This window comes from Brugia malayi (genome assembly GCF_000002995.4).
Source record: "Brugia malayi strain FR3 genome assembly, contig: Bm_v4_Chr2_contig_001, whole genome shotgun sequence".
NCBI classification, from domain to species: domain Eukaryota; kingdom Metazoa; phylum Nematoda; class Chromadorea; order Rhabditida; family Onchocercidae; genus Brugia; species Brugia malayi.
The window spans coordinates 302,212-315,811 of record NW_025062476.1 but is presented as its reverse complement, the minus strand read 5'-3'; the positions used below and the strand labels follow the sequence as shown (position 1 = coordinate 315,811).

Genomic DNA, 13,600 nt, shown 5'->3' with positions numbered 1-13,600 from the left:
TCAGTTGCGCCATTATCAGCAGCACACATTCTTGTTTTGCAGTCAACACAGAGTCAGTCCAAACTTCAAAAACTCGCTTCTTCCACTTTTCGTTTTAGTTAAAATTGGACCCATCGAAAATGACATCCTTTCTGCCATTGCAGTTCGATTCCATTATTTTCCCGAGAAATAACGACTAAGGTAATCAGTCCTGCTGATCTGTCAATCAATGCAGATCAATGTGATAACCCAATCAACCAATCAATCAATCAATACTGTAATCTGTAGGAGATTGTTGTCACGAATTTATTATTAAGGTATGCAAAAAAATGAGACATCGAATGGGCTTTTTTAACAAATGAACACATTTCATCGAAATATGTCATTTGCACTCAAATTTTAATAGTTTTGGAAGCAAAAATATGATTGAATTTTGTTTACGATTGATCTATACGATCGTTTTGTTGATTTTTGTAGAAATACAAAATAATCGATTATTTGATATATGATTAGGTTGAAATAATCACTCTGATTTCATCTTAATTGCTTACACAATTTTTTTTGGAACACATCAAATTTGTGTTTATAATTACTCTTTCTTGCTTCATTTAATAGAGTTTAATTGAAATAAAATTAATGACGAACAATTGTTTCATACAAAACTTTTAGTTACATTCTATTTTCCATCTCGAAATTTTAAAATTCATGTTTTAGAAGTAAATAGATTTTTATATTTTTGTATATTTTGCAGATCAGTGGCAAAGATCAGCGAATGGTGAAGAATCTGAGGAAAACTGCGGCAAATAAATTTAACAAATGGTTTTGTAGTGATAGTAGCAGATACCAGGGTACCACCGATGGCAACCAGAATCACCAAGAACCACTACGAGTGACTGAGGAAATGGCTCTTCTGGAATCGAATGTCATCTCACAATCTGTCGCTTACGAAGTCAGGTTTCACCTTTGATTTCTTGCTGAAACATTTATCTGAAGAAATACTAGTGGACGAGAAAACAATAAAGCGCTTTTTTCCAGTCAGAGAAATTATCGGAAGTAAATCTGACTGCTAATTTATATGCAATTCGTAAACATATCATTTGAAATTATTTCTTTTCTTGTCCTTTTCCAATTGGAAAAATTTAGTCTCGAACTATTCTTAGTATCGGTGGAAAAGATGTCATCTCGACCAGAAGTATCATCAAGCATGTGCAAGAATAACTTAAACTATGAATAAGTGAGGAAAAAAAGCATAAAAAGTATATGAAATAGTTCAGACTAAGTAACCTAGTGAATATATTTTAGTACTGATAATTAAATATTTCAGTATTTTAATAGAATTGGCATGATTAGGAACTTTTCCTTGATTGGGCTTCTTCCCGGGTTGGTTTAAGTAATATTATCTAAAGAAATTAAATAAAAATTTGGCCAAGATTATGGCATTTACAGTGCGGAACGTTTTGAAAATTTTTCAATACAAAAATTTAGCTAAGAATGACAAATTAGAAGTAATGCTAACAACTGAATGTGATCATAGCTTCAATATCAACACTAAATTTCCTAATTTATCAGAGAGTCGAGAGCGGGACTAAGCTATTCTAACACGCAATTAAAGTTTAATCATTTCCTGAACTGTTTTTTTAAATATCTATAAGAGTAACTGATTTAATTTCAATCCTTACAACAATCGAAATCTGAAACTTCTTACTCTATTCAACTGACCTCTCTCAACTAGACTCATCCATCTCTCTAGTACATAACTCATAATTACTCAAATCTGCTCATTTCCACTAGTAAATTAAAAAGGACAATAAAAGGTTAAAGGATAAGTAAGTGAACAACTGAAACGATCGTCCAAACAACAACAACAAAACAAGAATAATGAAACCTAAATAATGACAATACACTTACTCACAAATTCAGATTTCAGTTCTTTTAATTTTGCTTTTTGTTGTTTTTATCACATTCTACTTCCGGAAAGATAGGTTAAACTACAGAAAAGCAACATTATGAAAACATTTCTTTATTTAATGCATATAAAATCTTTAAAATGGTATGGAACTCATAATTACAAGGTGGTTACTTGTGCAAATTAAAAGGTTGAAATTATGGCTCATATCAGTTTAAGAGATTAGAAGTATGAAGTTTGAAGATGATGTGCAGGACACAAGAGTCCATAGCAAAAAAGTACTGCCCAAAAATTGAAATACCTTTGAAGTGCTACTACTTTACATTCATCTTTGTTTACCATATTTACAGGTACTCAAATTATCACCTCAATTAAACATCTTACTATTATCATTACTATTTAATCTATTAGACAAACTATATTAATCAAAAGGCCTTTGGATAAACTGTGAAGTGTTCACTGCTAGGCTTTATTAGTTCTTAAGGAACTGAGCAAATCAATTGTATTTGAAATGAAACAGTCAGTGAATTATATAACATACTACGATGCTATACCTTAATTTTAAATTTGATTTGAATAAGTGTTGTGCTGATGTATACTGTTGAATTTGTTATGAACTTAGGTCAATCATTTATGTTATCTGAAAAGAAGAATTTGTTGAGAATTACTTTATATACTTTATCAGTTCAACCCGTAATGTATTCATTTGATAGGAACAATTTTGAAAAAAAACCATAACAAACCTTGTTGATTCATTTATTTGCTGAAATGACTCAAATGAACTTCCTGTGTTCTTCCTGATCAAAATTTCTTTATTAGTGCAAGTAGAATTGCTGAGCAAATTTTTACCTTGAATGTTTTGCGTTTGTTACTGATAAGCAATCAATTAAGTTAGCTATTGATAAGTTCATGCAAAATTCAATTCATTCTGTGCTATAAGCTTAGCAAATTGAACTTTAAACGAGGCAAGAAAATGTAGATCATCAGTTCACAAAAATGACACTAAAAAGAAACTTTCACAAATTTAATAGAGAAAGTCCCAAAAAGGATGATCTGTTATGGAGCAAATTCATTTATTGAACTGTATTTGTTGCTGTGAAACAATCGGTTGAAGAGAGAAAAACATAAACATTGCTGTTGACAAGTTTCATGACAATGACCCATCTCTGTTAAATGCTTTCCATTCCAAACTCACTTTGCTCGTCCCTTTCAGTACAGAATTTTTCTAGTTTATCGTTTTCATCATGGATCTTCATTTGGTGTTGTTTTGACAGTTCGATGGTTCGTATGGAAATGAAAAAGTTTGTAGCGAGTTGTTATCAATCGGCAGAGCACTGATAGTAATCAATATCATCAGTCATCAGTTTACAGTTCAGAACAATGTTAAACTCTATTGCATAACGAGGACATATCCTCTACCTTTGACTCTAGCATTTCCTGAATCGAAACTACCAGAAAACTCGAGAGTATCACTCTTTGTTATATGCTATGAGTATGGTATCCAAATTATTTCGCCATTATTCTATTTCTTTACATTTTGAACTGATAATAAAATTGGTGATAAAAAACAGAGGCAGAAGAAACCACTGCCATTTCTCCTATATTTATGATAAAAATTTTATGATAAAAAATAATTTATGATAAAAAGCGAAACTTGGAAAATGGAAAGAGAAAAGTGTTGTCACATTTGCGCATATACTGAGGAGAAAATAAAGGCGGAAAAACCATCAGGCATTTATTAAATGATAATGCAATAATAATTGATCAGCTTCCTTCTCAATCGTTTTGTGAATATATTTGAATATATACTTATCAATTATCAGTTGAAGCAAATAAGCCTTAAGTTAAGTTAAGTTAAGTCCAAATGATGTTTATAAAATCTTTGCAATATAAGATAGATTAAAGATTGTATGTAGCATTTTAATTGTTTGAAAGAATAACTTCAATAATCTAACTTATATAGTGTAATCGTATTTACGCTGATCCTTCACGGATCTTTAAGTGACGGATGCGGTACGCGTGAATGCTTTTTGCGTTTTCTTCAAGTCTTAAATCAAATTTAATTCGAATCTCCAATGAAGCATGAACGTTTGCGTTTGCATAACGATGGAAACAAGTTCTTGTTGTCTCACAAAAAAAAAAATTGCAAACGCGAAGTTTTTTTTTTGATAATGTTTATTTCTAATTTCTAAAAGAATGCATGCAGCAGTAGCAGTAGCAGTAATATTAACTTGTTCAGTGCTGTCCTTTTATCAGTACTTTTTCCACTCACAGTTAATTCATTTTCATTTGGTACTTTTTTGTAAATTTCAAGACTGTCTTGCTTTAAGATAAAATGACGATGCCGCACTCTCCATCTTCTCTTCCCTTTAATATGATTGCTGCCGACACTGATCGATCCTTTTATTTCAGAATTTTTCACTTTTATATTACCTAAGCAATCTCGAATATCATCATCCTAACACGTACGCTCGTCTGGGTACGTGGTTGTAGTAAAATAGCCTGAGAAGCTGGGTAGCAGAAGTGTGTAACTAGCTGAGGAAGGTTGAATGGTTTACTTGTGCTATCTGGCCTGGTTTACCTGGTGGATACCTCACATTTAGTGTTCATACCAAGTCCAAAATGTCACCATCAATGATAGCTGTACTGAAAAATTCTGAATTCTTAAAAAAAAAGCTCATCTTACAGCTAAGTCGAACTGTTGCTTCCTTTGGTAATGGTATTCAATATTTCAAGATTAATTAAACAAAACATTAAAACATCTCCCTTCTGATCTAATTTTTGAAATTATAAAATCTATCATAAAAAATTCTGATACATGTTTAGTGTATTTAATTGATAAAAAAAAAAAAAAATTTCGGATAAAATCTGATTCCGGACTATTCATAGCACGAAGAGTTGAATAGTATCTAAGACTTCAGAAAAAAGAACATTTGTCGACTGATTTTAGATTTCAATTTTTTTTATTTACAGATTACAAAAAAAACATCGATGTATTCAAGAAATGACCTTTACTGAGTTTCATTTTAAAACTGCGCTCTGCAGTCTTTTTTTTTTTTGTGTATCTTCCGATATTGTTACAGTGATAAATGATAGAATTGTAACAAAGATGCGTCTTTTCAGGAAATACCGGGAATGACTGTCGGTGTTTCTAAAGATGTAAGACACGAGATTCGGACTACTTCCAATCAAAACTTTACTCATTTATTTCGTAGATTTTGCTCCTCCAGCAGTGTCAAATTGGAAAATTGCAATTCGGTGGAGGATAAGGTCAGATTCAAAAGGAGGAAGAGATTATTTTGCAACATTTGTGAGTTTTCAGATTTTCTCCTTCATTCTTAATCTAATCACTAAAGCCTTCCCACCCAGCACTACTCACATCCTGTCCAAAAGTCACTATTATGTAAAACTGAGTCTGGAAAGTACAATGATCATTCCTATTTTTCATTTTGAACAATGACAGAGGACCAAATATTCAGCCACTCTGTCCTCAAACCTAAATCGTCAAATTGTTCCAAAGTATTAATCAAGTAGCTTAATGAAGAAGTTAGACAACTCGACTCACAGAGATTTCACGAATACTTTTTAAAAATGTCCACATGAACAGAATGGTAGCTTTTCACCTGTAGATGGGATTATTGCCAGTATCGAGCACTTTTGTCATTTGGGAAGTATTTTTAATCTGCATTTTAAAAGTATTGTTTATTTTGTTAAAAAAAAAGTCTCGTAAAAATGTAAACATGCACAACTGATGAATGATAAGAGAATGATGACCAGAGAAGATCTTGGATTACAATGACAGGTCAAAGTAACTGGGTAAAATTACCCGCAAAATGAATTATTTGACACAGTGATCGTAAACTTATTCGATGCATGGAGCAAATGTAAAACTATTTGCTGCCTGAGAGTAGTCAAAATTGATCGGAATTTCGGGAACAAGCATAGTTCTTCCTTTGCAGGCCAACCGCATCGTGCTGTCGGGATGCTCCTGGTGGACTGGATATTCCTGGCCGGTCTTGGGGTCTCCATGGCTGTGCTTTCGCTGATACTGGACTACGGGGTCGATAAGCTGCAGACATGTACACTTGACACTTGCATCATTGTCAACCGTTCACTTTCTCAATTTATCTTGAATACTTAATTAGTAAGGAGAAGAAAGTGGCATTATCAGAGTGATAAGCTTACTACTTTTGAGTGGTCTGAGTGAGCAGTTCATCGTCTTGCACCATCCTTCGGTAGTAATTTCAGTAAGATAAGTGGTGGTAATTCAGAATGCATGAAAGTAAGCCGTCAATTCAGATCATGTGACAGTGATGGAAAATTTCAACATTACCAAATATGCGACAACTAACACTTTGATGACTTACGCAGCTTGGTTAATTTACACGATGGTACTGCTAATGCTCTCCACAACTATCGTGCATTACCTGTCCATCAATGCGATGGGTGAATCTTCACTTAAATATCTCGATAGCCAGATTAAAGTTTGATAGATCTTCTTTGATCGGTAAGAAGATGTACAGCAGAAGAATTCACAATGAAAAGAAAGAATAAGCAAAAGATGGCAAATTTAGGATCCGGTATACCTGAGGTGAAGACAATACTGCAAGGTGTGCATCTCGAGAAACATTTAACATTTCGTACTTTGATATCCAAATTAATCGGTTTGATGCTTGCGATTGGAAGCGGTTTTCCGATTGGTAAAGAGGTATCGAATTTCTCTGAAATGCATTTTAGCTTCCAGTTCGTGTTCAGAGGTCATCGTACTTCTCCCTAATGGTCCTGTAATCAACTCTTTAATCATATCATATCATATGCAATACCTCTTGTCCTGCAGTTTTCAGAAGACCCACCTGTCTAATTATTTTTAGGCCGTTCTCAATTTATAGGGACCTTTTGTGCATATGGGTTCCATAGTGGCACATTTGATGAGACGTTTGGTAGAAGGTATTAAGCCTGCTTATGCGAACGAGTCCAGAAGTTACGAGTTGCTTGCTGCAGGATGTGCTGCAGGTGTTGCTGCAACATTCTCTGCACCTGTTGGAGGTGAATTTTCCAGTAAATTATCACAGAATTCAACTCCTTTATTAATGTTAAGAAAAAACATTTTTTTTTTTTTGAAAGGAAAATTAATTGTTTCTTGCAGATAGCTTGTAAGATTTACAGAAGACAAACAACTGCTATGCTGCATGTGCATCTGATTTCAATTATCGATAATTAATTAGCAGAGATTAGCACCGGTGACGTATACTAATCCGTCTGTACCTTTGGAAGTGTTTTATAAAATTTAGAGAGAAATAGATTAGCATTCTTAAATTAGTTATTTTTAAAGTTTTTTTTTTTTTAATTAGCAAAGATTTTAAATTAACAAGATTAGTACCGGTGACATTTTTTAAATTAGCAAAGATTAGTACCGGTGACATATACTAATCCTCTAAAAAAGCTCTATTGGAAGTCTTTTACATGTGTGCCGCATTCCGCAAAGCAGAATTGGAAAAGAGTTTGGAATGATTGACAATTTATCAAACTCTTTTCGACTTTAAAGGAGCACTGAATTGCACTTATTTCCCTTCGTGATAAAGCGTCACACTACTACTGCTCAAGGGAAAGTGATTGAATGTCTTTATTACAAGAATCCGTCGACGACTTGATTCCGTTATTCAGGAGTTCTCTTCTCAATTGAAGTGACAACGGCATATTTCGCGGTTCGCGATTACTGGCGCGGATTCTTTGCGGCTGCCTGCGGTGCAGCAACATTTTCACTTCTGCGATTGTGGATTAATCCATTTGAAGGTCTGTCGTTTGTTTTCTCAAAAAGAGACTTTAAAAGGTAAACTGAAATGGTTTCAATAAAGTTGAAAAATGACAGAAGATATTTTTAGTGACAGTGGCAGCACTTTTCCAAACAAAATTCAGGCATCTATCGTATTACCCCGAGGAACTGCTCATTTTCGCATGCATCGGGTAACTATTTCATTTCAGTCAGTCTTTCTCATCATTTCTTTCAATTTTCGAAATTAACAGCGATGAAGTATGCATAAAATGGAAACATCTGCAGCGGTATATGTGGCTTAGCTGGTGCACTGTTCATTCTCATACACCGTCGATATGTGTTGTTCCTTCGAAGGAATAACTTTATGAAGCGACTCTTTCAGAGACAGTAAGTTCACTATGACCTTTGACTCTTGATTCAGAATATTATAAAGCATCATTCCAATATACTAATTAGTTAATGGAACTGATGAATTTTAAGGAAAACAATAACTCATTGCTTATTTTACATTATTCGAAACTGCGTCACATCTGATTGGGTGAAATTTACATTTTAGTTGGATAGTTTACCCGCTTACGATCTCAATCCTTTATTCAACCATAACATATCCACATGGTTTAGGACAATACCTCACTGGACAGGTAACTCATTAACTTTATCACTAATTGATATTAGGCCAACAATTAAATAACCACATGTACTGCTATACTTTCCTGAAACAATTTATATTTTATTTTATAATTGCTCCTAATCTGATTGCTTTACTAAATTGCAGACTGTGTTTGCACGGTCATTACGTGATTTTTTTGCCAACTGCACATGGCACGTGAACCCATTACACGTAGAAGCATGCAGTGAATTTTTAGTAATGCGTTGGAAAATACACGACTCAGTGTTCATTGAACTCGGAGTTTTTATCGTTGCTTTCGTAAGTTAGCTGATATTCGTGTGATAAGAGCAGCCTTCCCTCTGTCCACTCTATGCTACCATTTGCGCCCTCGTTTGTCATCTGTGTTTACAAGTTGACATTTGCAGTACTTTCTGGTAATCGTTTCGAGCACATTACCAGTCCCAGCAGGTATCTTCATGCCAGCATTCGTTATCGGCGCAGCAATCGGTCGTTTCATCGGGGAACTGATGGCACTTGGCTATCCGAACGGTTTCCGTAACGATCGGCAATTACTAATTCTTCCCGGCATCTATTCAGTTGTTGGTCTGTCTTCTGCATTTTCTCTTCTAGTCAAGCACAAATTCAATGAATACTGTTCTACTTCCTCAACTTCTGCAGGTGCGGTATCGTTTTGTGGAGCGGTAACACATACGGTTTCTGTTTCCGTAATCGCTTTCGAATTAACCGGTCAACTGCTACACATACTTCCTGTCATGGTATTTTCATCCTTCTTATTATTCTGTAAAAGTAATATTACGACCGTTTATTTGTAATTTATTTACTCCAATTTTTTTTTTTTTTTTGTGCTTTTTAGATAGCAGTGCTGCTGTCAAATATTGTGTGCTCATCACTTCAGCCTTCATTCTTCGACAGTATTATCAAAATCAAACACTTGCCATACTTTCCAGATATTCCAAAGTCTACCTCATGGTATATTTTCCTCCTCCAAGAAATTTACTTCACCGAAGAGGTACACAGAGTTATGCATAGGAAATGATTACAGGGTTCATGAAATACGAGTAGAGCAAATCATGGTAAAAAACGTGAAATTCTTAACGAAACAGAGTACTTATTACGAACTTCAAGAGTTACTTACCACTACACACAAGTTAATGGCGTATCCATTGGTCGACGATCCATGTGAACTTTTCATCTTATTGGTTACTTTTCCCTCAAAAATTGAAGCAAAAATTGTCAAATGTAAAACAAAAAGTGTTAAATACAAAGGAATTTAGCATCGATGATATTGCTGGGATCGGTAAGTCGGGAAAATCTGCTTTGTTTACTGAATCAGATCGTAGGGGATGAAGCGCGACATGCCGAATATTTGCGAAGAATGCAATCAAAGAACCAATTTCACGAAGCCATGGAAGATGGAGCTTGTAAAGATGGATCTCTTGTTAAGTACTGCTTTTCAATTTCTTATTTGAAGTAACGATGTTACTTACCCAGAATGAATGATACTGAGAAGCAAACGATCCTAGGGCCTAGGATCATATTAAGAAATTTATTAAGCATTCATATACCATATTCACTTCTAGTCTTTTCCCTTCTAAACTTATATTTTCCAATTTACTCATTAACTCTTTACTCCATATTTTTTCCATTTTGTTTATTTTGCTGTAATCTTATGGAGGTAAAAGGTTATCGATTTAGTGCACAAATGTCTGTGATTCGATTCAGTAAGTGAGTTAAAGAAAGCTTTCTTCCTTCTAATTTCCACAAATGCCCGAGTGCATCCCTTCCGGAACGTTTACCAGTGATTTTCGAATCCACCGTATTCAGTTTTCAGTTTAGTTTTTCCGTCTATGAATAAGTAAGGAAGTGATTAAAACTGATTCAAATGTGGATAACATGGATAACTCTTTTGCTTCATTAAAAATAATATAAACTCTTTTTTGTATAAAGCAGCAAAATTTTCGAAATTATCTTTTCCTGATTTTCTTATCAGCATATCAGTTAAATTCATGTCATGAGAATGAGAATAGTCCTAACATTCCTAACATCTCTCAGCAAAGCAATTTGTATTCTCTGAGAAATCATTGATAACTGGGTTCACAGCTAATTACTTATCTTTACTTGACACATGAGCGCCACGAAAAGATCCTTTCAACTGCATATGCTAATACTTTAGTTAATACTGATTAAATTGCAAGTCTGAAGCTAAATGACGTATATTTCTGATATTTCCTATTCATATTTTTTTTAGAGGAATATATCTGATATTAAGTGAAAACAAAATTCTTTAATCCAAACATTCCTGCAGTTTCTCCATTGCGTCGGTTTTTCCAAAAATTTCATTTGCGGAAGTCGAGAAACATGTAAATACGGAGGAGGTGCAACGATCACGGACGGGGTCACTAGAATTGGGCGTCAATCGAGAGCCGAAGTTGAAGACGTCAATGAGCGAGTACGATATGCGAGAATCTAAGGAGAGAGACGAGAAGCGAAGTTTGAATCAAATGGGACAGTTGCATCCCGGACATGACTTTCGTGAAACTCTTGGCAGTGAGTGCTTGCAGTGTTCAAAATTGATATTTCGTCGTGCATATTTATTTGCATTCATATTTTTGTTGCTATGCTTTATCTGCTAATTTTAATTTAATGCTTTTTAGGTATGTTCGAAAAAATTACGCAAACATTTCGTACTAGGAAAAGAGAAGAACTGGAAGATTTAAATGGAGAAGAAGTGATTGCTTTTATCTCTTTCCGAAACTATTTTTCATTGAAATTAAAATTTCGAAAGAAGATTTCAGTGATAAATTTGCTTCACGCTTACCACTTTGGAATATTCTTGAAGGACTTAGACAACGGAATGTCAATTCTTTACAGCGTCAAATCTGGGAAAAAGAGCAGCTCAGTAAAGGAATTGATTATTCTTATACGACGATCGACCCTGCACCTTTCCAATTAGTGGAAGATACGTCGCTGTACAAAGTACATTCGATCTTTTCGTTACTTGGCATACGTCGAGCTTACGTCACTAAGTGTGGTGTCCTCGTGGGTGTCGTGGCTGCAAAAGAGGTTGGCATTCTAATTCTGGTATTCTGTCTAAGACTTATTCAACTGTTTGGAAAGAGAGAGAGAGGGTCTCTCTCTTTGATTATTAAATATTAGCAGAAGTGAATTTCCAGATAGCATCAGCAATTGAACGGATACAAGCGGGGACTCTCACCGCGGTCACAAAACGACCCGAAGAGGACGAGTACGACAGAAAGAGCGCCACCGAAGCAATGTTTGACTTCGTGGAAAGCAGTGAAAGTGACACTGACAACGAGGATATCATTTTAGTTAGTACTTCTGTCAATTATTGATTGATTATACTTCTTTTCCTTCAAAAGAGGAAACATTTGTCGTAGCAAATCTCTTAGTAACCTTTTTGACCTTCGAAATTTCTTCCGTTAATTGCTAATTCATTGGAGGAGGAGAAAACATCTCCAATAATTCTCATATTATCGTACTCATTTTCAGCCAAGAGTAGAATTTGACAAAACTACGAGCAGTGAAATTCTGGAGGCAAAATTTGCAGCACTGCGAGCTTCAAGTTTGTTTTCCATCTATTCCTGAGACTCCTCTGCTATGCTTTTCAAATTAACTATACTTGTCTCCCAAAATTTACATGACTTGTTACAGTTGGAAGAGAAACATTAACTGAAGATCGTCGGAAGAGCTATCCACATTTTCCGGGAAAATCTTGTCGAAGTTTTCGGGTACCGAGATATGGCAGAAAGAGTTGTGACATAATCCTGGAAAAACTGGCAAATATGGATGAACAGTTAGCAAAACAAAACTTTGGTCGCATGGTCGAAAAATCCAAAAGATTTCGAGATTCGGTCTCTGAATCTGCATTATCAAAAATTTCTTCTCGGGAAAGATCGAGCTCAGGTAGACACTTTTTTTGGAAGTCACCTAAGCTGTTGTCATCGATTTCAAAGATAGTTAGCGGTTTCATGTTTCCGGTGCTTCTCAGGAGTAATTTTCAGGCAGTCCAAATGACCAATTCATTATGTCACCTGACCAAAACTTCGACACGTATCCAAAAGAGTCTTGTAGTAATGAATCAAATCCAGTGGCGGGGACTTCTGCGCCGCAAAAAAGTGCTGTACAATCGTGTTTTAGTTCCAGTTTAAGTGCTATCCATGATTTGTTTATTAGGAGTGACCCAAGATGTGAAACAGGTAGTCCTGTTAACGTCACCACTACCGTCATGGAATGCTTTCCGGAACAAAATTCATCAACAAGATTTGTCAAATCGGATGCGAATGCAACATCCGTATTAAAGGATGAAGAAAAACAATCCGTAACATTGCCTGACAATTCTTTTAGTTAAAAATTAGAAGATCGCATCAAAGAATTTCTTAGGTCTCATAAATCAAACATTTGTGTAGATATATCGAATGTGAAAGTAACTTTCGCTTATAATGGATTATTTTGAAAACACTATGAAATTCATTGAACGAAATATTTCTCATGAAGCGAATTAAAAAACAAAAACGGAAAATAGGACATTAAGTGAGGAACCTGAAATTTGCACTTCTAAATTTTTTATCACTTTTTTTTTGCTTTTTTTTACAGCCATTGCAAATATGCTACAAAACAATGTTTAGTATTATTATATGATGCATTCCAAATAATAAATTATACAAAATTGTGGTTTTTTTTTTTTAAAAAATGTTAAATGCAGTTTCGCATGTGAAAACTGAATGTGCCTTCGAGATTTATGCTGTTCAACAGTGATTGCAAAAAGTTTCAAAAAAAAAATTTGATTATCAACATTTCGGATCTTTGTAAGGAAATTCTGCTTTTTCATCATTGGTATTTTGGAAAAAATAATTGTCTCAGTTATAGTCTCAACTAATTAGAGTAAAGTACCACAGTCCAGTGATTTTGCATGGCATGCAGAAACTGAAGATTGAAAGATAGCGCGAATTGCTAGACCAATGTTAGCCAATGATTAGAGATGAACGATAGTATGGAAGTGAAGAATGGATTAGTCAAGTATAAAAGTATGATCTGCTAATGTGTGATGTTTACCTTTGATAGGAATAAATAAGATGTCATGTCATTGCAAGAAGTGCTTAATGCTTCTTCTATTACTTCTTCTATCCCGGAGAATAAATCGTATTTTATTATTTAGCTGAAAAAAAAAATTTTTTTTAGAATTTTGAACTAGTTGTTGTCAGTGTATTTATGAGAGAAAATTATTGATGGAAAAAGAAAGATTTTGGCAAGAAAGCTCTGTAGACAGATTGATGAATCGGTTGTGTGATAC

General features: G+C 34.5%; 2 protein-coding genes across 3 annotated transcripts; one reads left to right on the top strand and one right to left on the bottom strand.

Moving 5' to 3' along the window:
• Positions 1-751: 751 nt before the first annotated feature.
• Bma-clh-4 lies at positions 752-12,658 on the top strand (the record flags this gene model as incomplete). Of its 2 annotated transcripts, XM_043077939.1 has the most annotated exons (23): positions 752-928; positions 5,009-5,195; positions 5,845-5,964; positions 6,185-6,331; positions 6,460-6,593; positions 6,775-6,931; positions 7,550-7,678; positions 7,768-7,849; positions 7,944-8,045; positions 8,215-8,299; positions 8,434-8,586; positions 8,694-8,871; positions 8,947-9,044; positions 9,143-9,258; positions 9,332-9,468; positions 9,564-9,732; positions 10,595-10,836; positions 10,944-11,017; positions 11,161-11,352; positions 11,463-11,618; positions 11,800-11,872; positions 11,962-12,213; positions 12,312-12,658. In XM_043077939.1, 23 exons carry the CDS (start codon positions 752-754, stop codon positions 12,656-12,658), a joined length of 3,507 nt encoding a protein of 1,168 aa, XP_042933873.1. The 2 variants fall into 2 exon arrangements, with proteins under 2 accessions (XP_042933873.1, XP_042933874.1); XM_043077940.1 differs by lacking the exon at positions 752-928 and having other exon boundaries at positions 5,021-5,195.
• On the bottom strand, positions 5,797-5,964 carry Bm10260 (Uncharacterized protein; the record flags this gene model as incomplete). Its single annotated transcript, XM_001902520.2, has 1 exon — positions 5,797-5,964. The coding sequence occupies one exon, from the start codon at positions 5,962-5,964 to the stop codon at positions 5,797-5,799; it is 168 nt and encodes a 55-aa protein (XP_001902555.2).
• Positions 12,659-13,600: the final 942 nt, after the last annotated feature.